The sequence below is a fragment of the Rhagoletis zephyria genome, unplaced genomic scaffold, assembly GCF_001687245.7.
Source record: "Rhagoletis zephyria isolate East Lansing unplaced genomic scaffold, Rhagoletis_zephyria_1.1 Rzeph_scaffold_00821, whole genome shotgun sequence".
Classification (NCBI taxonomy): Eukaryota; Metazoa; Arthropoda; class Insecta; order Diptera; family Tephritidae; genus Rhagoletis; species Rhagoletis zephyria.
Window position 1 is genome coordinate 133948 of NW_016157905.1, and position 26626 is coordinate 160573.

The 26626-nt window shown below is 38.7% G+C and overlaps 1 protein-coding gene across 1 annotated transcript in view; it reads right to left on the reverse strand.

Annotated features, from left to right (window-relative positions):
• Positions 1–16283, reverse strand: part of LOC108361705 (uncharacterized) — a 25848-nt gene extending 9565 nt beyond the window's left edge. The window contains exons 1-2 of the mRNA XM_017614408.1: positions 16166–16283; positions 15955–16100 (exon numbers count right to left, since the gene is read on the reverse strand). Of these exons, the coding sequence (XP_017469897.1) occupies positions 15955–16100; positions 16166–16283 (264 nt within the window). The remainder of the gene's footprint in view (positions 1–15954; positions 16101–16165) is intronic.
• Between the last annotated feature and the right edge of the window lie 10343 nt (positions 16284–26626).

Below are 26626 nucleotides of genomic sequence, written 5' to 3' on the forward strand. Positions count from 1 at the left end.
TTTATATGCCTACTGTGTCCCACTGTGCAAGAACAAAATATTAGCACATTAAAATCATATACTTTCCTCTGCTTACCAATTTTTGCCGTTGGTCGCATAGTTCGTTGAACTTGGCTTAACAAAGTGCCGAAAACATAAGTGCATTTTTTCCCTATATACCATATGTACATACGTTCGCACATATAAGCATTTTTACAAGTTGCATTTTCTGCAACTATTCGTATAATAGCTAAGAGAGTCGCTGTTGTTCAGCGGACAATACAGTCCACACATACCAAACGCACTCTAGCTTATTTTCATATCTTTCTACCTCGCTTTTCTCTGCTGCACTCACCAAGCTAAGAGAACGTAAATCAAAGCCCGCTCTCCGACTTAAATACGTTCGGTACCAAGAACCCACCTCAGCGGTGAGCGGCTCTTTACGTATTATTATATCCACTTGTGCATTCCCGCACACATCCATACATACGCACTGTAATTAAAACAAACTCTCTGGTTTTTCGCACTTGTTCACCCACCACTGCGGTGACAAAGCGTAGCTTAGCCATATCTTCGGCTTCATATGTAAATATTTGCACATACATACCTACACTATAATCAAAACAAATTCTCTGTTGTTTTCGTTTCTTAACTCACCACTGCTGTGACAAAGCATATCTTAGCCATATACTCGGCTTCATACGTAAATTTTTGTACATACCTACATACGTATATTTTTACATTCCACATATTCTGCACATTTGTACATACGTGCTAACAAAGAATATTGTCACACGAATATTATCCATAACGCGATAAGAAGTGAGTTCAAGATATCAGATACATGCAACCCAGTAGGGAAAGCTCCCGAATTGCATTGGTCTAGATAGTGATAAATAACCAATACTTTTTCAGTATTTACATAATTATTTATATCACATTAAATATTTATACATACGTATATTTCACCACGTATTTAACAGTGAAAAGTGTTTGTGATTTTTTTTTTCTCTTACTGAAAATTTTTCAAATCCATATTCCGCGGATTTAATTGGGACGCTCCGTTTTCCACGTTATAAAAAGTGCTGAACCAAAAATTAAAGCAAATATAATTTCACGTAATTTGCAAAAAAAAAAACACAAACACCGCCACATAATCTTAAAATTTTTTTCCCGATTTTCTGCCGCACGAAGTGCAATTTTTTCTCGTTTGACACATATTTTTCTAATTTTTTGCGAACGTTATCTGGGTGGTACTCAGTAAAATTTAATTAAATCTTCATTTAATTTATATACGTGTGACCTTCCACAGCATTCAAAATGCCACTTGGACACAGTCCACCAAAAATGTCTGAAATCGCGACAAGGTCAAAAACTGCTTCGGAAGAAGCAACCGGTGGTAAGAGGGACCCCTCGCCGCGCCCGAAATCTAAAACTTTTGACCCATCCGCTCAAAAGTTTATAGCGGAATATGACAGTATCATGAGATACTGTGCAAAATTCAGTGATGCACCAATCCAAGACCACACTGAATCATATCTTATGATAAAAGACAAATCACTAGATGATTGTTGGGCACTGCTTCAGTCCGCCTATGATTTGGTTTTTTCAAAGCCAGATGATAGCCTACCCGAAAACTTTAAGAATTCGGTAGAAGGCAAGTACTTCACTTGCCTTGAGTTATATGAGGTGACCAAAGCAAAAATTGCCGATCAACTGTCGTAGATTAGAGCAATCGCCGCACCGAGTCCACCAGCCGGCGTGGAACACACCTCGGCAGAGGCAAACGTTTTTCTACAAGTCCCACCTTGTGACACGGAGACATTTTACGGCGGTTACGAAGAATGGTCCGCTTTTCGTGACATGTTCACAGCGGTGTACATCAACCACCCGAAGCTCTCTCGTGCTCAAAAATTGTATCACCTCCGATACAAAACCCAAGGAAAAGCCGGCTCCATCGTCGAGCAATACCCGCTCAGCGAGGATAACTTCGAGCTGGACTGGGAAGCTTTACGGTCACGAAACGAAAACAAACGTATCCTGGTTGACAACCAAATTAAAATTTTGATGACTTTGCCGACTATTCAATCCGAGAATAGCGAGCAACTTCAAAGGCTGCAAACATCAATTAACAACTGTCTGTCAGTTCTTAATTCCCAAGACGTCCAGACAGACAGTTGGGATCCCATATTGGTGTACATATGCTCATCCAAATTGCCCGAAACCACACTGTCACTTTGGGAACAATCTCTCTCTTCTCGAAGAGATTTACCCTNGTACATATGCTCATCCAAATTGCCCGAAACCACACTGTCATTTTGGGAACAATCTCCCTCTTCTCGAAGAGATTTACTCTCATGGTCACAAATGGACGATTTTCTTACTTCAAGATACGAAGTAGTCGAAAGACTTAGCCGGCTTCATCCAAGCCAAAATAAACAAAAATCAGTCGCTCATCAAAATGCTGCGCAAAACAGGTCCTTTAACAGGACTCTGAATCCCAAACCACAATCTCGACACTCCAGTGCGCGAGCGAATGAAACCGCCGCACAACACACTACTGCCCAGTCGACACCTCCCGCTCGACAAGCGCAGTCAAGCTCCGATTCCAGCGAGCAACCGTGCTGTTCCAAACAAGCACAAATACAATCATTGCATACCGACAACAATAGCAAAGTTCTCCTTCCAACTGCCATGGTCGCAGTTGAATACGAGGGGGAATTGTTTCAACTTAGAGCCTTGATTGATCAAGGCTCACAAAGAACTTTCATTTCCTCGAAAGTTCAAAAACGGTTGAAACTACCATTCGAACATTCCAAGTTCGAAATTTCCGGCATGGGTGGACATGTAGTACAAAGCTCCTCAAAGCTTTGTCCACTCACATTGGTAGCACCAAAAACCATGCAACGGATAAACACACAGGCTATCGTGTTACCTCAGCTCACGAGGCACATGCCTACATTCACCATTAGCCGTGAAAACTGGCAGCAATTCAAGATCCTTGAACTTGCTGACCCAAGCTGTCACATACCAGCTCAAACTGACATGGTAATCCGCATCGATATACTTCCACAAATCCTGCTGGAAGGTATACAAAAGATTTGCGACACTATCCTTGCGCAAAAAACAATATTTGGCTGGATTCTCAGTGGTCCAATAACCAAAAATGTGGTGGCATTCTCGACACAAGTAGAAGAGTGCTCGAATGCAACACTCAGCTCTCAGCTTCGAAAGTTTTGGGAAGAAGAGGAGATTCCACAACCTCCACAAATTTCCCCTGAAGATCAGGCATGTGAGCATATATATGCAACAACAACGACTCGTGCCCCAAACGGTCGATACATTGTGCGACTTCCATTCAAGGAAGAATTTCCAAAAAAGCTGTCGCTGGGCCACTCTCGGTCTGCTGCACTTCAGCAGTTTTTCAGTATGGAGCGATCGCTTCAAAAAAAGGAGACTTAGCCACAATGTACAATAAGGTGTTGCAAGAGTATCTCGACCTCGGTCATATGGAGCACACGAAGCCATGCGATATAATTTCCAATGGCGAATACTTCTCTTTCTAATTGCCACATCATGCGGTCGTCAAACCAGATAAGGTGACCACCAAAGTTCGCGTGGTATTCAACGCCTCAAAAACATCTGGTTCAGGAAAATCCCTGAATGACGTATTGCACACTGGTCCCACACTCTAGCCAGATCTCATGCTGCTCATTCTGCAGTGGCGAATGCACAGATTCGTGTTCAATGGTGACATTGAAAAAATGTATCGTCAAATACTCATCCATGAGGACGATAAAGATTTTCAGCGAATCATATTTCGCATATCGGCTGACTCTCCGACACCGATTATAATCTTAAAACCGTAACGTTCGGGGTTAATTGTGCACCATACCTCGCTATTCGTACCCTGCATCAATTAGCAGATGATACGATAGCGACATTTCCCTTGGCTGCCACAATACTTAAAACCGAAACGTATGTGGATGACATCCTATCCAGAATTCATGACATTGACAACGCCACTGAATCACTTCTTCAAGTGATCAAAGCGCTGAAGTCAGCTGGTTTCATACTCAAGAAACTAACGGCCAATCATCCGGCCATTTTAGAAAAATTTCCAAAGGAGGATCTTCTCGACTCCAACTTTTTGAAATTTGAGAGCGCTTCCACAAACACTCACAGATAAATTTTCATACACCGTTCTGCCTGCATCGACATCGAATGCCGTCACAAAGCGACAAATGTTATCTTCTGTCGCAAAACTTTTTGACCCGGCAGGATGGCTATCGCCAGTGATGATTCAAGCAATGATTCTTCTTCAAGAACTTTGGCTAGATGGCGTTGATTGGGAAGAATGTGCCAAACCGATATCCTTAGCAAAATGGCAGCAGTTCGCAGAAAATCTGCCAGCCATTTGCCACATCGAAATTCCTCGATGGGTTAATTTCACTCCGGGGCAAGATACCCAAATCAACGGGTTTTGTGATGCCTCGGAAAAAGCATATTGCGCTGCGATTTACATCCGCGTAGATGCTAGCAACCAAAGATATTCCACTCTCTTGGTTGCAAAAAGCAAAGTCGCACCATTGAAGACGGTAAGCTTGCCACGCCTGGAGCTGTGTGGTGCAGTCTTGCTCGCAAAACTGGTCGCAACTGTTCGAAAACAGCTCAAATTAGAATCGTGCAACACATTATAATGGTCAGATTCAGAGATTGTGCTAGCTTGGCTTGAAAAGCCACCATGTACATGGAAGACATATGTATCCAATCGTACCTCCCAAATCCGGGAATATCTTCCAACCGGTACATGGCGCCTTGTTGCCAGCCAAGACAATCCAGCCAACCTCGGCACCCGTGGTTGCAAACCGCAGGACTTGGCAAATTCCCCACTCTAGTTGCACGGACCAAATTGGCTCTCTTGCCACATGGATGCATGGCCAAGGTCAAAGGCATGCAGTGCATCTCCACCAGAAAAGCGCAAGGTGGAGGTATATCACGCGCTTGAAGAAGAGGTCGATTTTCTTGATCGCTTTTCTTCTTTCTCTCGAGCACTCCCGCGTGACTGCGTACATGTTCCGCTTCGCGAGCAATGCCCGCAACAAATCAAAGGGATTAGCTACAATCACCTATCCACATCTGACACATAACGAATTTCAATATGCAATTTTCCGAGCGAAAAAAGCGCTTTGCAAGATAAAAGGCCACTTAACAAAAAAAGTCCTCTTCTTGTTCTCAATCCTTCGTTGGACAAAGACGGGCTTATACGGGTTAATGGCCGATTAGCACATTCCACATTGAGCTATAATGAAAGGCACCCAATAATTCTCCCTACCGAATCGAGGTTCTGCCAGCTATATTTGGAGTTTTCACGCAGAAACACGATTAATGCTCCAAATGGTAAGGCAAGAGTACTACGTACCAAAGCTAACACCTCTCATTACAAAATGCATCTTTCAATGCAAAGTGTGCACGCTTTACAAGCAACAAACACGCACCCAAATAATGGCCGCTCTACCCCCTGAGCGCTGCAGTTTCTCACTCCCATTTTTCACAACGGGAGAAGATTTTGCTGGGCCATTCTAAATTAAAGCATGGGTGCTAAGATCTACAACCCTTATCAAGGGAGCGGTGCAGTTTTTGTCTGTTTTTCCACAAAGGCAGTGCATCTCGAGCTATGCTCGGGTCTTACAACCGAGGCTTTTCGAGCAGCATTCACCCGCTTCGTTGGCAGACGAGGTTTCCCCTCAAAAATGATGAGTGACAATGGAAAAACGTTTATTGGCGCCCAGCGCGCAACAGAACGCGACTTCTTTAAATTCCTTAACGAATGTTCCGCAGACATTGTCAAAAAATATGCCCCTCAAGGCATCAACTGGGAATATATACCACCCAGCGCCCCCCACATGGGCTGCTTTTGGGAATCTGCAGTGAAAAGCTTTAAAATCCATATAAAGAAAACCGCTGCAACCCACAAGTTTACTTTCGAAGAATTCACGACACTTCTGGTGCGAATCGAAGCAGTCCTCAACTCGAGGCCTCTGTCCGCACTTTCCCAAGACCCAGCTGATATGACAGCGCTTACTCCGGGTCACTTCCTTCGAGGTGCACCGCTGTTGGCCATTCCCGAGCCTAATGCGGAAGACCTCTCCCTACTAAACCGGTGGGAGAAAGTCAAAGCAATTCACCACCAATTTAGTCGCCGCTGGAAAGAAGATTACCTCAAAGATCTTCAGAAGAGATACAAGTGGAAAACCCCACAACGCGATCCTCAGCCAGGCGACCTCGTCGTGATCAAAGAAGATTCGCTCCCCCCACCGAGTGGCGATTGGGACGAATCGAAAACGTTCCCCCCGGCCCTGATAACCACATACGTGTCGTAGAAATCCGTACACAAAATAGAGTTATCACGCGGCCTCTCGTCAAACTTCCAAGGCACAATAAATAATTCTATACATATTTTCCTTCTGTATAGTAAGGGTCTTAACTTCCCGTTTAAATATTGTACCCAAGTACTTCTCGTTTCTCTGCCTTTGCTTCTACTTCCAGATCGAAGACATCATGGCATCAAGGAAGGTATGCCCCCTGGCTCCAACGGCGGAAACGGACAACTGCCTGCAATGCCGGCTCTGCCACCGGTACCACGCCTTGCGGACGTGCTCGGCCTTCAAGGCGATGAAGCCGCCACAACGGTTGGGAGTAGCCCGCGCACTGGGTTACTGCATCAACTGCCTTGCCCTCACCCACACTACGGGGGAGTGCGACTCGCCAGGCAGCTGCAAGACCTGCGGGCTAGCGCCCCACACGCTGCTGCATGTGGCAGCCAACAACCATGCGCGCACGGGCCAACGAAAGCAGCAACCCAAGCATCGCGCTCCTGCACGTAAGCGAGTAAAGACGCCCACCAACAAGGGAAGCCCGGAGCAAAAGACGCAGAACCCGCGCAACCAGGCGCACAATATGCGCAAGCAGGCATCGCAACCGCCGCGCAAGAAGACCGCCCGACGCACGATTGCGCGCACCCCCCAAGGCCTGCAAACGGCCAACTATCAGGGCCGCACCACTAACTGCGCCTTGGGCAACGCGATCCGCGCGCTGAAAGAACTGCAGGAGACCCTAAGCAGCGCATTCCTGCAGGGCGGGGAGGATGTTTAAGCCGCCGCTTAAAGCGCAATCTGACGGCCGTGCGCGCAATCCTTGGCCGCAGCAGTTTGGCAGTTGACCTACGTCAACTCCGAAAATGATTACCGAGCGCGCACGGCCGCCTACCATCATCGTGCCAAATTATGCGAAAGGCAGTTCAGCTATTAACGCCGGTCTACGTGCACGCGTCCTAGCGAGTCCACCGTCAAATAAATCTTATATAGCTATATACATATATATATGTTAATATATAAACATATATGATTTTGTGAATAAACTAAGAGAATTTTTATAACGTTTGAAATCAAAACCTAAGTATTTCCTTTAACGGAGATCGAAGTGCGTGTATACAAGGTGAGTGCTAAGGGACCAAGCGACCAAAGTATTCAATAGGTATATACCGAAATTAGCAGAGTTCGCGAATAAAATTTATGATTTAATGAATAGAACAAATAAGAGGCTAGGAAAATATTTAATTTGGGATGATAATTCAATCCAAGCCTTTGAATGCAATAAGGATAAGGTTGCGTCTGAGATATTGTTAAATCATTTTAAAAAAGATGCTAAATTATATTTAACTGTTGATGCTTCTAATGCGGCAATTGGAGGTGTCATTCAGCAACATTTCAATAATAACATTGAGCCAATTGCATTTTTCTCCAAAAAATTTCTCTGTCTGAGACTAAGTATAGTACATTCGACCGAGAACTTTTGGCAATTTATCTAACAGGTCTATTCTGCGCTGGTAATAAAAAGTTTGTAACCGATAAATAAAGTTCCTGTAAATTTTTAAGCCCTTTTCGTATTCTGTGTACTCTTGTAACCGGTAAATTTTGTTACCAGCTCATAAACTGGTAACAAATTATTGCCCCATGAAGTATGCAATGCCAGGATTTGCACAATTCTTCATAGCTGAATCGCTGGATATTTTAACTGCATTACCAACGTACCTAGAATCGCGGTGACAAGAACTGGTAACATTTTTTGGTAATACAATTTTCCGGTTACAAAATCTTCGGTAACGTGCAGAATAGACCTGTAACACACATAAACCTTAAATCAATGTTTTAAATTAAAAAAACAGAACGTAGTCCAAGACAAACGAGGCATTTGGAATACATCGCATAGTTCACTAATGATATACAATAGGGGTATTCTCGAAGTCATGCACGATGCACGGATGGCACGAAATGCAAAAATACTATTCCAAATTTCGAGAAAAATGAAGTGAGCGAGATGAGAGGAATGAGAGAAATATGTAGCAATTCCAACAACAAAACAACTAGCAAAGGGTCGCACTTATCTTGCTATGCTATTTTGCAAAATATATACATGGGTTTCGACGTTGCATATTTTGCAGCGTTAGGAAGTGTTGTTTCCCATGTATTTTGTTGTTGTGTGTTTGCAAGTTATGCAATCCATGCAATCCGTGCTACGTGCAATGGCTTTGCAAATTTGGAGAATACCCCTTATATATTGAAGGAGAGTCAAACATCATAGCTGATACACTATCTCGAGCTTATGAAATTAATGTAATTGGAAATACGGAGCTAAACTTTAAGAGTTTACAAAATGAACAGCAAAAAGATGATGATGCTTAATGATTTAAAAATTTGATCTTTTTTTTTGTATAATATGTATTTGTTTATTGAATCTTTCTTTCGAAAATAACAATAAGTTTTCAAATCTTACAAACTAATATTAAATTTAAAATTTCTGCGGCAATGCTTAGAAATTTTTTATTTTTTCATACATATATATTTATTACAGCTGTGGCGGCTGTCGGAATGGACAAGATTCTGAGCAGCAGAATCGCTGGATATCGTTATGGGCAGGCGGTCTGAAAGGACGAGTTCCAGAGCCGCACTGCCTGGGCGGGTAGAAAGGACTAGTTTCCACGCCGCGCCTGCGCTTCTCTATATTTAAGCAATTACAATCCAGTAGGCTGTGTTCGGTCCGAAAGGACAAGCTTCCGAGCTGCACTGAAAGGACGAGTTCCAGAGCCGAAATTTATATATTGCGGATATCGAAATTCATTATCAGGGAACGGATTTTATGGAAAATGCCTTTTTTTCTGCTAAAGAGATAGAGTATATTCGATTAAGAATGTCCACGATTTAGCTTTCCCTGATTCCATATATACACATTTGATGTTGCCTTTTTTTGCCTTTTTTAAGATATTTGCCTTTTTTTTTGACTTTTTTAAGATATTTGCCTTTTTTTGCCTTTTCTACCTTTAAAAAANTTGCAATACATTTTTTTTTTGCCTTTTCCTGCCTTTTTCGCTATTTTGTTTTGCCTTTTTTTGCCTTTTTTGCAATACCTGGTGCCTTTTCCTGCCTTTTTCGCTATTTTATTTTGCCGTTTCCAGCCTATTTCGTTACTTTATTTTGCCTTTTTTTAAAGGCTTTTAGGTCCTAAAAATCCGTTCCCTGTTCATTATAATGCGCATCATTTGATAATATCGGAGAAATCCTTTCTTTTTAGTCTTCTTGCATATCTCGGGCTAAGAAGATCTCTCACTAGTCGATTTGGATGGTTCATTAACCGTGCTTAGTAACTGGTGCTTAGCCCTCTTATGTCCTCATGCACCGTATTTACATTAATATCTGTGGATATTCGTATTTTTTATGTACCACGGCGCTCCGCAAAGCCCAATTCCATATGCCCAACATGGTTTAATCATATTATTAAAAAGCAACATCTTGTTATCTAGGCTTAATTTAGATTTGTGTCCTATAACCCAATGAAGGCTTGCTTGTTTTAGTTTCGCTTGAGAAATGTTGTTTTCTATATGCTCTTTCCAGGTAAGTCTTCAATCTAGTGCCATCCAAAGGTATTTGACATTATCTTTTTGTGGTATAGCCTTGCTGTTTATTTTTAGTGGTGGGCAAGTTTCTTTCTTCAATGTAAATATTGTCTGAACACCCTTGCATTCGTTAACTTTTATCCTCCAAAAACCCAGCCATAGCTCTAACTTTTTCCAATATTCTTGCATCTTGTAAGAAGCCTCTTTATGGTCTGAACTATTACTTAGGATGTCATCAATTGGCAAATCGCGAGTGTATATTACGCACATAGGGTCCTAGAACACTGCCTTGAGGGACACCTGCATCTATTGGGTGATTTTCCGTTCTAAAGGAATTCTGCCTGACTGAAGTTTCTCCCCAGTAGAAATCTTTCCAGAACTGCATGCGTATTTGCAGGAAGTGAAACCTCTACTTTGTATATAATTCCATCATGCCAGACTTTGTCAAAAGCTCGAGAGATGTCCAAAAATACACCCAAGGCTTTTCTAATACAAGAAACAATTCTATGAACTCGTTCTACAGTGCCATGTTTTTCACGAAAACCAAACTGATGTGGTGGTATTATTTGGTTACTTGTTAGTGAACTTGTATTTTTTTCAATAAAAGTTTTTCAAATATTGTGGAAAATACAGAAATCAAGCTAATCGGCCGATATGAACTTACTACCGTCGGATCTTTGCCTGGCTTTGGCACCATAATTGTTTCCGAAAGTTTCCATAAGTCGGGGAAGTGGCCCAACTTAAGCATGTTATTAAAAATATGTAACAAAAAATGTACGGAAATTTGTGGAAGCTCCTTTATCATTTCATCTGTAATCCTATCGTAACCAGGCGCTTTATTCTTCTGAATATCNGTTTCCGAAAGTTTCCATAAGTCGGGGAAGTGGCCCAACTTAAGCATGTTATTAAAAATATGTAACAAAAAATGTACGGAAATTTGTGGAAGCTCCTTTATCATTTCATCTGTAATCCTATCGTAACCAGGCGCTTTATTCTTCTGAATATCATGAACAATGATGTTAATTAAATCTTTCTTTTTAACCAAAAGCGGATTTGTGGTAAGGCTACTGGCGAGTATTGCAATAATGGAAGGATGAGAGCCTTCAGTGGGTCTAAAGACTTGTGAAAGATGATAGACGAAAATGTTTGCTTTATCCTCATCATTCCTCGCCCAGCTTCCGTTCTGAGTACGTAATGGTGCTTCTCGAAGAACGGGCCTCTTCGCATGCTTCAGTGTTCGCCAAAGGGAGTAGTCAGTCTGTTTCGAAGCAGAAAAGGACTTAAGGATCGACTGCTTACTTTTTTCTTTTTCCGCCTGCAACAAAATACATAATTCCTTTGTACACGCATTCAGCTCCTGTTTAAGCTTCGAAGACCAAATTCTTTGCCATTCCCTTCTTAATTTGCGCTTTTTACTTATTAAATTAAGAATGTTTGGGGTGTGCAGGCCAGGGCAGTACGAACTGCGATGTTTAATAGAAGGATTTTGTGTTGCAATTTCTTCGGCCTTAACTATTATATCAGTGAGATGTTCAGCTGCCCTGTCGCTATCATTCTTGGTCCGAAAAAGAATTTTCGGGTCAATGTGCGAACTGACACACTTTTTGTATTTTAACCAGTTTGTGTGCTTATTTGTAAGATTTTTTTGTTTTTCTTCATAATTAATAAACATTGACAATGTTATGAGATAGGGTGAATGATCTGAAAAGAGATCAAATAAGGCTTCAGTATTAACTCGGTGTCGCGCAATACCCTTTGTTCCACCAAAGTCAATAAGATCGGGTATTTTTTGGGGGTCAGATGGCCAATACGTTGGCTGACCAGTAGAGAAGACGTCAAATTCTCTGTTTTGGATTACTTTATATATATTTCTACCCTTTGGTGTAATCAATCTAGATCCCCAGAATGTGTGCTTGGCATTGTAATCTCCTGCTACAATAAGCTTACTGCCAAACTTTAGGAAAAAGTAATTAAATTGTTTTCTGTTATGTTATGACGAGGGGGGCAGTATATAGCAAATACAGTAAGGCCACCCAAGTGGTCATCAATGTTTATTGCAGTGTTATGAATGAAAATTTGATCTAAATATTTAAATTGAAAGTTAATTCAAATTCCTTTATTAAATTTCAATATTTGGTGTTAGATAACAGGGGAAGATCCGAGGCCATATATACCAACTAATGTACATAAGAAGGTTTTTAATATGCTTCATGGTATTTCACATCCTGGTACAAGGGCTACGCGTCGACTTATTGTTGAAACATTTTTATGGTCGAAAATGACCAAAGAAATCAACATATGGTCCAAAGAGTGTGTTAGTTGCCAAAAATCGAAAATCCATCGTAACACGAAATCTTCTATTAATAAAATTCCAATTTCAAAAGCTAGATTTGAACACATTCATTTAGATATTGTTGGTACTTTACCTGTTTCAAAAGGTCATCCTTAAATTCTGACAATAAGTGATAGGTTTACTCGCTGGCCAGAGGTATGTGCATTAAGAGATATTTCGGCTACAACGTTTGCGAATAAATTTTTTTTTTTTCAATTGGCGTCAGTTAGCACAGAAGAGAAATGACTGGCGTGCTGTTTTGGACTCGGCCAAAATCGCTTAGGCGGTTACAGCGCCAAATAAGAAGAAGAAGAATTAAATTACTAGGTAGTCATCGGTGGAGTGCAGTAAAGCCCACGGGCGATATTTCCATTTCGAAAGGGAAATAGCGCCAAAAATAAAAGGAAAAAAAGGCCGCGGGCTTTATTTTCTTTGCGAAAAAGCAATAATGGCCGCGGGCTTTATTTCCCAAAGAAAAGAAAATAACGCCCGCTTGATTTATTTCATAAAAAAGGAAATAAAGCCCCTGAAAGGTATTTTCTCTGGCTTTATTTTACTGAAACATTCCAATTATGTATACAAGCACACATTTGCATAAAATGGAACGTACTTTAAACGAACTGCTCTCTATTTTTGCATACAGTGTAGCTCTGCGCTAAATTCCCTTCTGCAGTAAACGCATAAAATCGAACGGTATAACTGATAAGCGAATTTTTGGAAATTAAAGGTAAATTGTTACTATTTTTTAGCCTTCAATGCGATGCGCATATTTGTTCTCAGCGTCTTAGGTTTAGTGGTGGCGCGCCAACGCGGACGGCCGCGATGGCGCCAACAGGCTCCCCCCCCCTCGCCATTACCCCGGAAAATTTATTTGTTTATATAATTACATTATTATTTGCTCTATATGAATGTACGACGAGAAGTTGGGGTTGTTTGTGTACCCACGCCGCAGAAATACTGTAGTGATGTGGATAACGCACGGGTTGTTTTAACTGAGAAGGCGACTTAAAACTTTCGCAAACAACAAAAATGAGTAAAGGTCAGAATAACATAAATCATCCGTGGTTGTGTGGTTTGTGTGACATCAAGGCACACGCCGCCAATCCGAGTAGAAGCTCGGCCAATCATTTTAAACTTTGCACAGATTGCTTTGCAAAGCACAGTAGGCATACTAATCTAAATGGTAAGAGTGGCATTTTGTGTACAATATGCCGTCAAATTATTCCACACTAGACGAAAGTATTTATTTAACTTTTTAATTTTTCATGTTTCTTTTTTTTGTGGAAACTTTGAATTATTTAATTTTCATACACATGTACATACGTACATACATATGTATTAAATATATGCATTGAAATTTGTTAATTCTAATTTCTTCCTATAATAAAGGAAAACAAATATTTAGTTCAATGGCATCATATTAGTTAGTTTTTATTTAGAACAGGGGATCTTGGATGTACATATTCCAAAATGAAGACAAGAGCCACAACAAAGATGAAATAAAGCCCACGGGCGTTATTGCCATATCGAAAGGGAAATAATGCCCACCGGCAAAAGGCAATAAAGCTCGCGGGCTTAATTTCTTTTTCGAAAATGCAATAACGCCCGCGGGCTTTATGTCTTTTTTTAAAGGAAATAAAGGCGTTATTGCACTCCACGGTAGTCACCATATTACAACATCTGCATACCATCCGCAAGGTAATAGTATGGTTGATAGAATTCAGAGGCAATTAAAAGCTATTATTATGGCCAGAGATGGAGCCGGAAGGTTATGTGATGAACTACCGATAATACTTTTCGGATTACGATCAGTTTACAAAGAAGATATTTCAGCTACATCTGCTGAAATGGTTTTCGGACAAAATTTACGTTTACTTGGTGAACTTGCTTTTCAATCAACGGAGAATTTTTCTTCAACTGAGATTTTAGGTTGTTTACGTGAACATTTTCGAAATGTTAATTCAAATGTAAACCCTCATCAAAATTCTAGCACTTGTTTTTATATTCCAAAGGACCTTCAAACCAGTAATATTGTTTTCGTTCATTCCATAAATAAATGTTCATCACAACAACAATACGAAGGACTCTAAAAAGTTATTGAAAGAGATAATAAATATTTTAGGGTAGAAATTAATGGTGAAGTCAAAACGATTCCAATTAATAGGTGAAAGCCAGCTATAATTGAAACTACACAGAAAACTAACACGAACAGTCGCATTAATGATGCAAAATTAAAAAGAAAAACAAGTAAGAAAGTCTAAGTTCGGGTGGAGCCGAACATTAAATACCCGGCGCAAGTATTAAATATATGTTTTTTCACCTTTCCGAAACCTACCGCTAGATGGTAAGCCGGAGTGTATCAATTTTGAGTAAATTAGCGTCCTTAAATTTCGAAATATTGCAGTTTCAAGCATTTATGAAATTTACCGTTATATGAAAAGCGGCCGTAATTTTAGTCCGATTTCAATAATTTTCCACGTTTTTCTTTTATGTGGCAAGCACAACAAAAATACCGCGTTTGGTACAAATTGATAGAACGGTTACCGATATATATATATGTGGTCATAAGTGGGCGGTGCCACGCCCATTTTCCAAAATTTAACTTTAAACGTATTTCTTGGTAAAGAATCGTTGCAAGCACCAATTTTGAATAAATTAACTTTAATATTTACTGATTTATCGAAGATTTTGTATTTCTCTAAATTACCGTTATATGGGATGTGGGCGTGGTTATTGTCCGAGTTTTTACATTTTCGGCCATTTAGTATGCTGTACCAAAGCCAACAACCGTGCTAAGTTTGGAAGAAATTGGTGCAGCGGTTACCAAGATATACACATAAGTGGCCGTGGCTACGCCCATTTTCCAAAAATTTATAATATTCTTATTTTTCGTCTAAAAATTGTTGCAAATATCAATTTTGAGTGAATAATCGTCGGTAGTTACTAAAATATCGCAGTTTTCGTATTTCCGAAAATTACCGTTATATGGGATGTGGGCGTGGTTATTGTCCGATTTCGCCCATTTTCAAAACCAACCTACCTTGTGCACAAGTGCGCTCGGGCATAAAAAGTTACGTTTAATTTAATCGACATCAAAACTCTCGAAAGGGGAGTAATGTAGGATTAAAATATGTTACACATACATATTTTTATTAAATTTAGTTGTTTTGTGAGTACCTTTAATTTTAAATTTATTTTACTTTTTTGTTAATAATTTTAAAAGGAAATTACGGTTTTCAAAAATTTTCATTATTCAAAAAGCTTTCTAAAAGAACATACATAAATAAAATATATTCTGAGCTCCACTTTAATTATTTTAATAATTTATTGCTACTATACTGGTGACACTGGCGATACTGGTCACACTGGTAAAACTGGTTACACTGGCGACACTGGTGCCACTGGTCACATTGGCGACACTGGCGGAGCCGAAGACTTCCGACACTGGTACACTGGTGACACTGGAAAAGTGCGAATAGACACCCCCAAACTATTTACCTTTGGCTTATAATGTTGAACAAATAACAGACGCGTTCACTGAAGTCAAACGACATGAAATGACTAATGCTATTTTCGAAATAAACGGCGCATATTTATTTCGTGAATTTGCCACCTCCTGTATACTTATTATTGTATGTGATTGTTATGTACAAATAAACTACTGACGTCAGCATTTTTTTATATTACTTACTGTGGCTGGAGAACTTATTTTGACGACACATGGCAAAACCGCCAAACTACCTTTCTGCGCGATAACACGAGTATTGTTTTTGGTAGTAAAATGAGATTGGCCGGGGTCTCCAAAATGATTTTTTATGGGTATAATTTTACTAACGTCTGTAAAGAGACAAAGTTTAAAATTAATGGATTGGTTTACAATTGAGTTTAGTGCAGTCAAATACTTAAGAGTTTTAATTCAGTAAAATAAAAGTCATGTAATTGATCACCTGATAATTTTTTGCATGTTGATAAATTATTTTGAATACTGTCTGTTTGTTCGCTTGGATAGTAAAACTTCATTTGCAGGACTCAAGAGATGGTGAAATCGCCATAATCTTGAAACAACAATTTTCTCTAATTCATTGGAATATTCATTTTAGTGTTTCAACGAAACTATGCTGTCACTTCGACAAAATTTTTCTTTTGAAATTTTGTGCAGTTACTCCTCCCCGTAATCTTGCTCTTGTAAGATCCTCTTTGGTAGAGCTGTAAAACTATCGATGGTACTATCGATACTATCGAATGGTTCTATTTTTTTGCACTATCGAATGGTCGTTGGCCACTATCGATAGTCTTTGGGGAAATATACATATTGTTTATATTTGGGCAATTCACAAGGTGTTGTGAAGTTATATTTTCCTAACAAAAGTTGTGTTAAAACACGACGGTTGTGAACACCTGTTACGATTATTTATTATATCTCAGCACTTAACCTCACATAACACCGAATAAACATAGGTTGCAGAGTTGTATCGTCATGTGTTATTTTTCTTCACAAAACAATAACAACATTTTTACAACTGTCATGAAATATCATGACTTCACGACAAACACGACAAATACGACACCTTGTGAATTGCCCAATTATATGTACTACTTAGTATGCATTTCTTTATTTTTGAAAGTGGGAATTCGGCAACATTGATTTGTTGACACATCACTATTTTTATTATTACAACGCTGTTATCAACTTGCAATGTTGTATGTCTAATGGGACCAACTATTTCATAGCTCATGGAAGTACAGGACCCGAGAACAAAAAATTGTGTTAGAGTAATGACAAAAATGGTAAAAGCAGAATATACAACAACGTTGACAGTGTACCAAACCCAACAAAGTTAATTTTTTAATTAACAAATAAATAAGTATGAGTTGGGGCGGATTAAATCTATTTTTTTCACCTTTCTTTAAACTATGTATATGAAAAGCTGGGGGTTTCCCCCGATTTCAAACATTTTCCATAATATGCTCAATTAGACTTACAGCCAGTTTCACCAAACTATTTAAGTGAAAATTAACTTTAATTTTCGAATTTTCGGTTTCACCAATCAATTTTAATTTTGATTTAAGTGACCTATGCTCTGCACTTAAATAAAAGTTAAATCAGAATAACCACACTCAGAGGTGCTACACGTTTAATCACCTGCTCATTGTGTAACTGCTGCTTACTTGTATACCAGCCCTGCTTTTACAACACAGCGTGCCAAAGCTTTCAAAAGCTCTCAGTACAAATGAAAGCGAAAGCTAGTCCTAGTCTGTTTTACAACCACTTTTTACTCACTTAAATAAATAGTTTATTGAAACTGAAAATTATTTAAATGAGAATTAAATACAATATTAAATTAAAGTTAATTTGCACTTAAATAGTTTGGTGAAACTGGCTGTTAGTGATATGTTTAAATAAATGAACTGGGCTTGGTAGAAATCGATAAAGTGCTTACCGAGCATAAGCGGTGTCGTGCCGATTTTCCAAAAATTTATGCATGTAATAAAATTTTCACGGGCCGAAGTCTGTACATAATAGATATTAAAGTAAAATTAATATGGGCGGTCTTTATAAGAGCAACAGAAGCCAAATCAAGAATTGTTAGGAATTTTGATTGTCTCTCTCTCTGTATAGGAATAGAAAGCAGTTTTTACCCGATGTATTGATTGAAAACTAACTTAAAATCTAAAAGAAGAAAAAAATTTGAGAGTTGCCACCTGTTTGAAAATTAGAGTTTTCCTTAAATTTATAGATACATTAAATATTACTGTCAAAATAAAGAGGTTTCAAAAGGCTCACAGCCAAAAAATTTTGGTGGGGAACGTTGCCACCTGTTTAAAAATTTTTGTTTTCTTTTAATTAATAAGATAAATTAAATATTGCAATATGGGTATCAAAATAAAGTAGTTTAGGAAAGTTTACTACCGGGAATATTTTAACTATAACAATTCTGGTTTTAAATTAAAGCGGTTTAAGAAAGTTTACTGTCGAAAATACTTTTGATTATACTATTTGAAATATTTAAATCAGTTAAATTGACAAGATGGGGTAAATATTGAATTAGTACACCTTTGAAAAAAGTTCGCGATATGTATGTAGACTGGAGTTATAAGAGTATAAATTAGATTTCCATGAGAAAGCCGAGTAGTATAAAAAATAAAGAATGCTTCATAAATTAAAAATTTGTTTGAAAATCTCATACCTTAAATCTCTTTATTTTATTTTCCAAAAATTAAGCCAAACGAGTCTTGGAAGGGAGGAACAATCCAAAAATACTTTTTTCATGAATTTATTGATATGAAATATTAATTTATCTGTCGTTAGTATGTTAATTTAGTGGCCAAGGCATTCGGTGCCAAGCGTTCATTGTAGCAAGCATACTTTTAACGTGCGTTCTGTCAAACCAAAGCCTACGCCAAAGTCAACGCGAAAGTTCTATGTGGACCGGCCTTAAAACACATTTTTATTGGTTGAATAGTCACAATAAAATTTGTCAGCTACAGTTGTGAAGCGGTTGACAGTCGTAATTTACATATGTATGTGTTAATCTACGAGTACCCTTTTTAACTGAGATGACTAACCTTTTAGAAATTTTTGAATCAGTTAAAGAAAACTCTACTTAAAAGGTAGTACAAAATATTGCAAAGAAGTACATTTGACTGTACTTCGAAGTACGAAGTACAACGGCTCAAAAAGAAGTACTCTACTTCCGAAATAAGTACGGTTGGTGACATTATGTATGTCCAGACCATCATACTATAAATATAGCAAAGGTATTTATGGCAAACCTAGTCTAGATATCAACCTCGTCGTAGGTATCATATCAAAGACATACAATTAGAAAGAGAGATAGATGTCGCCTCGCCAGAAGAAGTTAAAAATATGCACTACATACGCTACAGCGGAAATGGACGACACGCCATTTTTTAAATGAAATTAATTGCTGCTATATGTATGTATGTACATATGTAGGCATATACTAAATGTGAGCAAACAACATTTTGCTTGCATAGTCTTCTGTTCTCTTTTAACTGCAAGTTGAATTATTTTAGTATAAAATAAATTTAAAAAAAAACTTTTTAATGTACCACGCTTTTATAAATGGACTAAATTAGAAAATAATATTTCTCAGTCCCATACAACTTGTTTTGATATCTTTCGATTTTGAAATTTTAGCAAAAGTCATTATAAAAAATTTATGAGATTGAAAATGAAAAGCGTGGGGTGCATGTAATAGGCCTGATTTGAAATTGAAGAGGGATATATGTATGTATGTGGGTATTTTAATAACGACCGCTTAAAATCGATCTCAGACTTGTACTTTCGCTGTAGAAATTTTAAGTCTATGCTATGTATGTAGTTTGAATATTGTCAATTAAATTTAATGCTTTGTATTGCATGCGCTCCACGTTTTTGAATGTTGTATGCCCAGACCACCATTTATACTAGATGCATTTGTAAGCGAGCGACAAAAGAACGCTCAGCTCGGGTAAAATTTCCTTTTAGCTACTTAAGCAACCCTGTTGGTAGCTGGCAAGAAAATATGATTAGTGTAACGGGATTTAGATACAAAAACCAATTTAAATAAGTAATTATGCGAGGTATTTGCGTAATATACATACTCTTTTAAAATATAATAACAATAATAATAGATTGGCGCTTACACATATGTTAGTGTTTGGCCGAGCTTCTCCTCCGACTTGTGGCGTGCGCCTTGATGTTGTCACACAAAGCGGGCGGACCTACAGTTTTACGCCGACCCCGAACGGCGATTGTATTTTTATGAGAAGCTGTTTTTCATGGCAGAAATACACTCGGAGGTTTGCCATTGCCTGCCGAGGGACGACCGCTGTTAAGAAGAAATCTTTTTCAATATTTTTTTCGATGTTGCTTTGACCAGGGCTTGAACCCAGGTGCTGATGAGTGAAAGCGCGCACTGCTTACCACTACACCACAGCGGCCGACAAAAATATAAGTCACGTATAAAAGGAAGCAAAAATTTCCCTCTCTACTTTCCCATTAACAATTCACAATAGAGCAGTTTTTTCACTTACCAACACTAGCCTTCAGGTCGCGTATTTTTTAACCGACCTGGCTGAGGTCGGATAAATAGCCGAGTTTGTGTTGTTGCTTTGCGTGTATTTCGTTATTTAAGCGAGTGTTCTTTTGTAGCTCATTGCAAAAGATTGAACCTACTATGAATGTAGCAAAGCTATTTATGGAAAATTCTAGATATTAACCTAGTTGTAGGCATCATATCAAGGAGATACAATTAGAAGACTCTAGATGTCGCCCCGACAGAAGAAGTTAAATATTGCGCCTAAATATATGCTCTATTTATTTACGTCACAGCGGAAATGGACGACACGCCATTTCTTTAAATGAAATAAACTGCTGCTATATGTGTGTATGTACATATGTATGTTTATACTACATGTGAGCAAACAACATTGTGCTTGCATAGTCTTCTGTTCTCTTTCACTGCAAGTTGAATTATTTTAACATCTGTTACAAAATTTTGTACAGTCAAGACTAAAAAGTAGAAAATAAACAAAAATTAAAAAAAAATTTTTAATATACAACGCTTTTATAAATGTACTAAAAAGTAGAAAATAAACAAAAATTAAAAAAAAATTTTTAATATACAACGCTTTTATAAATGTACTAAAAAGTAGAAAATAAACAAAAATTAAAAAAAAATTTTTAATATACAACGCTTTTATAAATGTACTAAAAAGTAGAAAATAATTAGGGAGTTCACAAATCGTGCTATTTGTCATATTTGCTCTTTTGTATTATTTTTTTAGAACAGTTGTAAAATGAAACTTGTGAGCATCCCATACTTTTTCGTGTGCTATTGTACAATATTTTAACAATTATATTTGACAAAATCAAAATGATTAAAACAGCTTTAGAAAGTTTATAATGCCCAGAAGAAGCAAGAAAAGCAAATTAATGGCTGCGATTTGCGAGAAGTACGCGCAGGACGCAATGATGGAAGGGAGTGAGTCGTAAAATAAGTCATTTATGAGTTTTTGAAATTTATTTGGTGCATTTTTGTTAGGCGATGAAGATGAGGAGGAAGAGATCGATGAAACTTTTAGGTTGAATATGCTTGTGTTGTTGGCAAATCGCCGAAGTGTCCATCTAGGAGTTCCGAAATCAAACAATTGGGATCTAATGTGTTACAACCTCAAATAGGCGGTTTTCTAAAAGAAAATCAATTAGGGACTTCTCTTCCGACACTGTCCACATATGGTTTGGTTTTCCCCGGACACGCTTAACTTTGCACTGAATTAAAAAAGATCTTTAATAAGTTAAATATGTTATAAATTAAAGATAACTTACTCCATTGCCATGAGATGACTCCATTTTTTTATTTAAAATTTGAATATTTTATTGTACTCAGACAATGTACAAATGTAAATAAATAGAAATGTCTGATCCAATAGCACTCACAAATAGCAAAGTAAACATATTTTTCAAAGTTGTATTGTAATACAACAATTTTACTTGTAAAGCAAAAACAACACTTTTAAAACTGTTCTAAAAAATTAGTATAAAAGAGCAAATATGACAAATAGCACGACTTGTGAACTCCCTAAATATTTCTCAGTCCCACAGAATTTGTTTTGATAACTTTTGATTTTGAAATTTTAGCAAAAGTCATTATAAACAATTAATGACATTGAAAATGATAAGCGTGGGGAACTAAATAAAACTAAAAAGTTTATATAAATAGCTTCGTTAATGCATTTTAAAATTATCCGACGCTATCGATAGTATCGATGGTTTTAATGGAAACTATCGAAAACATCGAATGGGATGACTCGATTGTTTTATAGCTCTACTCTTTGGTAAAACATATTAGTGGTATTCATCTAAACCGATAATTTTATCAAGCAGATAATCTTATAAGTTTATGCACTCGGTCTCTTTCGTTTACACATGCGACAATAGTCGTGTTTTCTTTGGTTATAAAGCGCAGTGTCACTAACTTTATACTACTAGCACGGGGATAAAGAAATTATAGAAACTACCTCACTAAATTGGAAAAAATTATATTTACGAGATATCTATTTAAATAAATGTACATATAACATAAAGGCTATTTATTTGAAGCAAGTTATAAGAAACAATGGCAGAATGTCTGTTTGTGTATGAATTCATTTGTCACGGCTACCAAACTTTGCGAATTATCAGTGAAACAAAACAAACAGACGGGATAATAATTGAACCAGATCTCTATCAGGATCATATCGTTGTTGAATTTGCGTGCAAAATTTGTATGCGGATCCCGATTATTGCCTAAGAAAACATAGCTAGAGTTGCGACAGAGTTGCATTGTCTTCAGTTTATCAAGTTTATTCAGTGAAATCGCTGGATAAATTTATCAGAAATGTGTAAACGAGTTTCCATACAAATTTTGACAGTTCATTTATAAGGTTTACACAATTATAAGTTTATACGGTTTACAATGCATTTATAAGGTTTGATGAATACCCTTATTGAAAAAATCGCCAAAAATCGCCCAATTTGTTCCAATTAAATTCATGAAATCGACTTAATTGACCTTTTATTTTAGCCTGTGTTCATGAAAACGGTTCTATTGAACGTTAATGGGTCAATATTGCCCAACACGAACACGTGGAAAATTCCTTGGATGGGGCCCTCCCATTAAAAATCTTAGAGTACTTACCATATTTTACATACGTTAGTACTAATAATCATCGATTAGACGATGTATTGTTAAAACCCTGTTGCTTAAAAAACAAAAGGTAACTAATTTTTATACATATTATTAAACTTATAAATTTGATGTTTGAACTTAATAATAAAACAACTTTTAGGTTCATAAAAACTCAAAAATATTGTTTATTCAATATATTTTACACGCGCTTTAGCCCAATCAAGTTAGGTCAATAAATAGGGGCAAGTTAACAATAATTCGCATAAAGCTGAAAATTGGTCAAAGGTCACATAAATTGCTTTTTCGCATTTTTCAGCCAAATAGTGCGGTTTTTTCTAAAAATAGGTATGACGAAAGTGTAGATCATACAGTTATCTATAAAAACTATAAGGATTCCATTTCTGAGATGTATATATTCAAAATTGTAGTAAAAGGTATTTACTCCATAATATTTATATAATAGATTCTTATAGAAACATTTTCAATGTATTGCCACCTTGCTTATCTGCGCAAAAACAGACCTACCTAATGTACCCAGGTAAATGCTCTTACCGTGCGCAAGAACAATACAACGGGCCAAACCAAATAAAGAAATATGCGCGCAAAAGGAAGGAAATAATTGTAACCGGCTGACTCAGTGGGGACAGCGGGGTTGCTGGTGGGGTAGACAACAAAATTATGTGATACAATTAAACGTCCGAATTTTGAAGATGGGACAACAACAATTATAGGGGAACGCACCAACTATTTAATGTGTATGTAGCGAACTAACGTAAAAATATCACTACTAGGGTGAGCCTAAAATCCAGAGACAAATCATTGAGAAAATACGGCCAAAAGTATTAAACGACCAAAAAATATTATACTCAACAAAAATACAAAAACAAAACCTTGTTTGTTGGTGCACCCGAGGTGAGGTCCAACCAAAGGTTACGAACCCACTCGCAATACCACCCAAGCTGCCGGGGGTAACTTTAAGCCGGTGACTAGACTCTGGGTGCGGGATGCTAAAAGGAAGGGATAGGGAACACGACAGGGAAAAACTACCGACAAATCTACTGGCCAAATACAGGCAACAACAACAACACAGGGGATACTTAAGCTGTGGGCGGGGTGTGTGTCGACCACGGGGTGCTCCTGCTGTGCTACGTCCGCCAAATCCGATACCGATACTGCCAACTGCTTGATTCAACGCCTCGACTGGCGCCACTTCCTGCTTTGCCTGCTCACCTGCAGTTCAAATGCCTCTACCGGCACTTAGGCAAAACCCCGAAAAAAAGCACTGTACCGTGTATGGTGCTAAATCACTTAATAAACAGTTAATCAACCTAAAATAAACTCGGACAAAATTGGGATATTTCCCTGATCAACGCGCACTTGTTTCTGGCCCGGCGCGCAGCTACAAGTTGGATCGCACCCTATGCGCCGGTCCGCAAAACCATCGGGCCTCAGTGCTGGTGTTCGTGTTACCCAATAAATTGGCGCCGGCCCGTTAATTCTTAGAACGAATCGGACGCTTTTGCGGTCGCCCCTACGGCGCACACAAACAAACACCATGGACTTTGCCATTTCCATCACTCGGCGGACAACAAAAGTGCCGCGATAATGTAAAAATTCGACACCCCTATTGTGGATTTTCGCGTCATCTCTTCCTTTTATCCTTTTACTATTGGTCGGCATCGTTTTGACGCGAACCCCCTTATGGAGACATTTCCCCAATGTGTTTGCATACCACCGACAATCAGCTGTTCTCCTCTTCAACCTGAGCTTTAATTAATGAAGCTAGTTGCCGGTTGGAGTGAAACGAAATAAGGGTAAAACGAAGGAATATACAAAAGGAACTTTTTTGCGGCCAGTACGCGACAACTCCACCCCTTCCTCATTGAAAAGAAAGCAAAGCTTTCTTTTGTCTAAAATTTGACCTACTTGCCCCTATACGGCCTCAATTCTTTGACATTCCACGTCCCCTTTTCCCGACCTGTATCGTCTACCAGGACATACGTCCACGGCGACATCCTCCTTTTTATCACAAACGGCCCTACATACTTTGGTGCTAACTTCGCTGCATAATAATCCGCTGCATCCGACAGCGCAAAATTTTTCCTCCACACTAACTCTCCTGGCATATACTGGACGCCCCGCCTCCTAAGACTATACTGCCTGACTAACTTCGTACTAGATTATTCCAGCCTAGTTGTTACTACACGCCTAATACCTTCGAGTTTCCTTGCTCGTTCTTCGCAACTAACCTTCTCCTGGTCTCCTAATGATTCAGTGTAGTCCCTACTACCTTCCAACGCAATTTCCCCACCAAAATTAACAAAATATGGCGTGCCTCCTAAAATTTCGTGCTGCGCTTACCTAAAGCAGCAAGCCACCTTAGCTAATTGCTGATCCCATCATCGCTGATTCTCCGATACATAAGCCTTAAGCGTATCTTTTATAATCTGATTTCTCCTCTCAGCCGGGCTAACCTGCGGGTGATATTGGGCGGTGTACCGGATTTGGGCGCCATACGCACCGCAGAGCCCCCGCAGTCCACGACTCCTAAACTGGGGTCCGTTGTCGCAGACCACAGACCGAGGAACTCCGAAGAAAAGAAAGACCTGATCCTCAAGAATCTTACAGATGCCCTTCGCCGTGGCACTCCGTTAAGGGAACAAAAGTGGGAACTTCGAAAAATAATCTACTACCGTTAAAATATACTGGTAGCCTTGGGTCGACTTTACCAAAGGCCCTACCAAAAGGCCCTACACAAATCATTTCCCAGGGCTCGACTGCCTTAGACCTCTCGACCATACCCCCGGCTGGCTGTATATTATCAGGCTTAACCTGCTGACAAACTTTACAATTACGATCGTAAATATTTTGCAATGACCGCCTTCATTTGCGGCTAATAAAATTTTTGTGCAACCCTAGCGAAAGTTTTTCTGAAATGCATGTGACCGGCCAACGGATCATCATGGCATTTCCTCAGAACCTCAACCTTTCCTCGCGACCTAGAACCTTTGGTGACAGGTAATAAGATCAACGGAAATAAGGTCAATTGACTTTATTTCCCACCCTGGTGCGAAATAAAGTCAATTGACATTATTACCTCTTTAAAAACGAAATAAAATCAATTGACGTTATTTCTCTTTCAAACATTAAATTTGCTTAGCTTCGCGGCGGCCCGCGTCAGCGCGCCACACCGCGCGCGTCGCGCTTGCACTCGCGTCCCGCGTACCCAGCGCGACCGGCGCGCACAGCACGTCACGCTACGCCGCGGCCCCCCCGGCCCCCCCTTCCCCGTCTCACGACGTGCTGTAACGCAGGTAGATTTATTTTTTGTATACGTTGAAATAAAATTTGTATATATTTTAAACATCGAGCGTTTATATTCAATAATACCCCCAATCTGCACACTTTTCACAAAGATGGGATTCTGATATAAAAATCCACCTAAGCTTTAACTGTCATCAGTGATATTAATGTTACCTTATATAACGACAGGTAATAAGTCCCAGATGGTTTCTAAAATCACAAATTAGTTTTTGTGCAAATTGCAGATAGAGGGTATTAATGAATTCAAGCCCTCGATATTTCACATTTTTATATTTGTAAGTTATTGGAAGCAGGGATGCCAACTTGGCTCAAACCGTGCCATTTGTTCCTATTTTACTTCAAATGGCACTTAATTTTTCAATT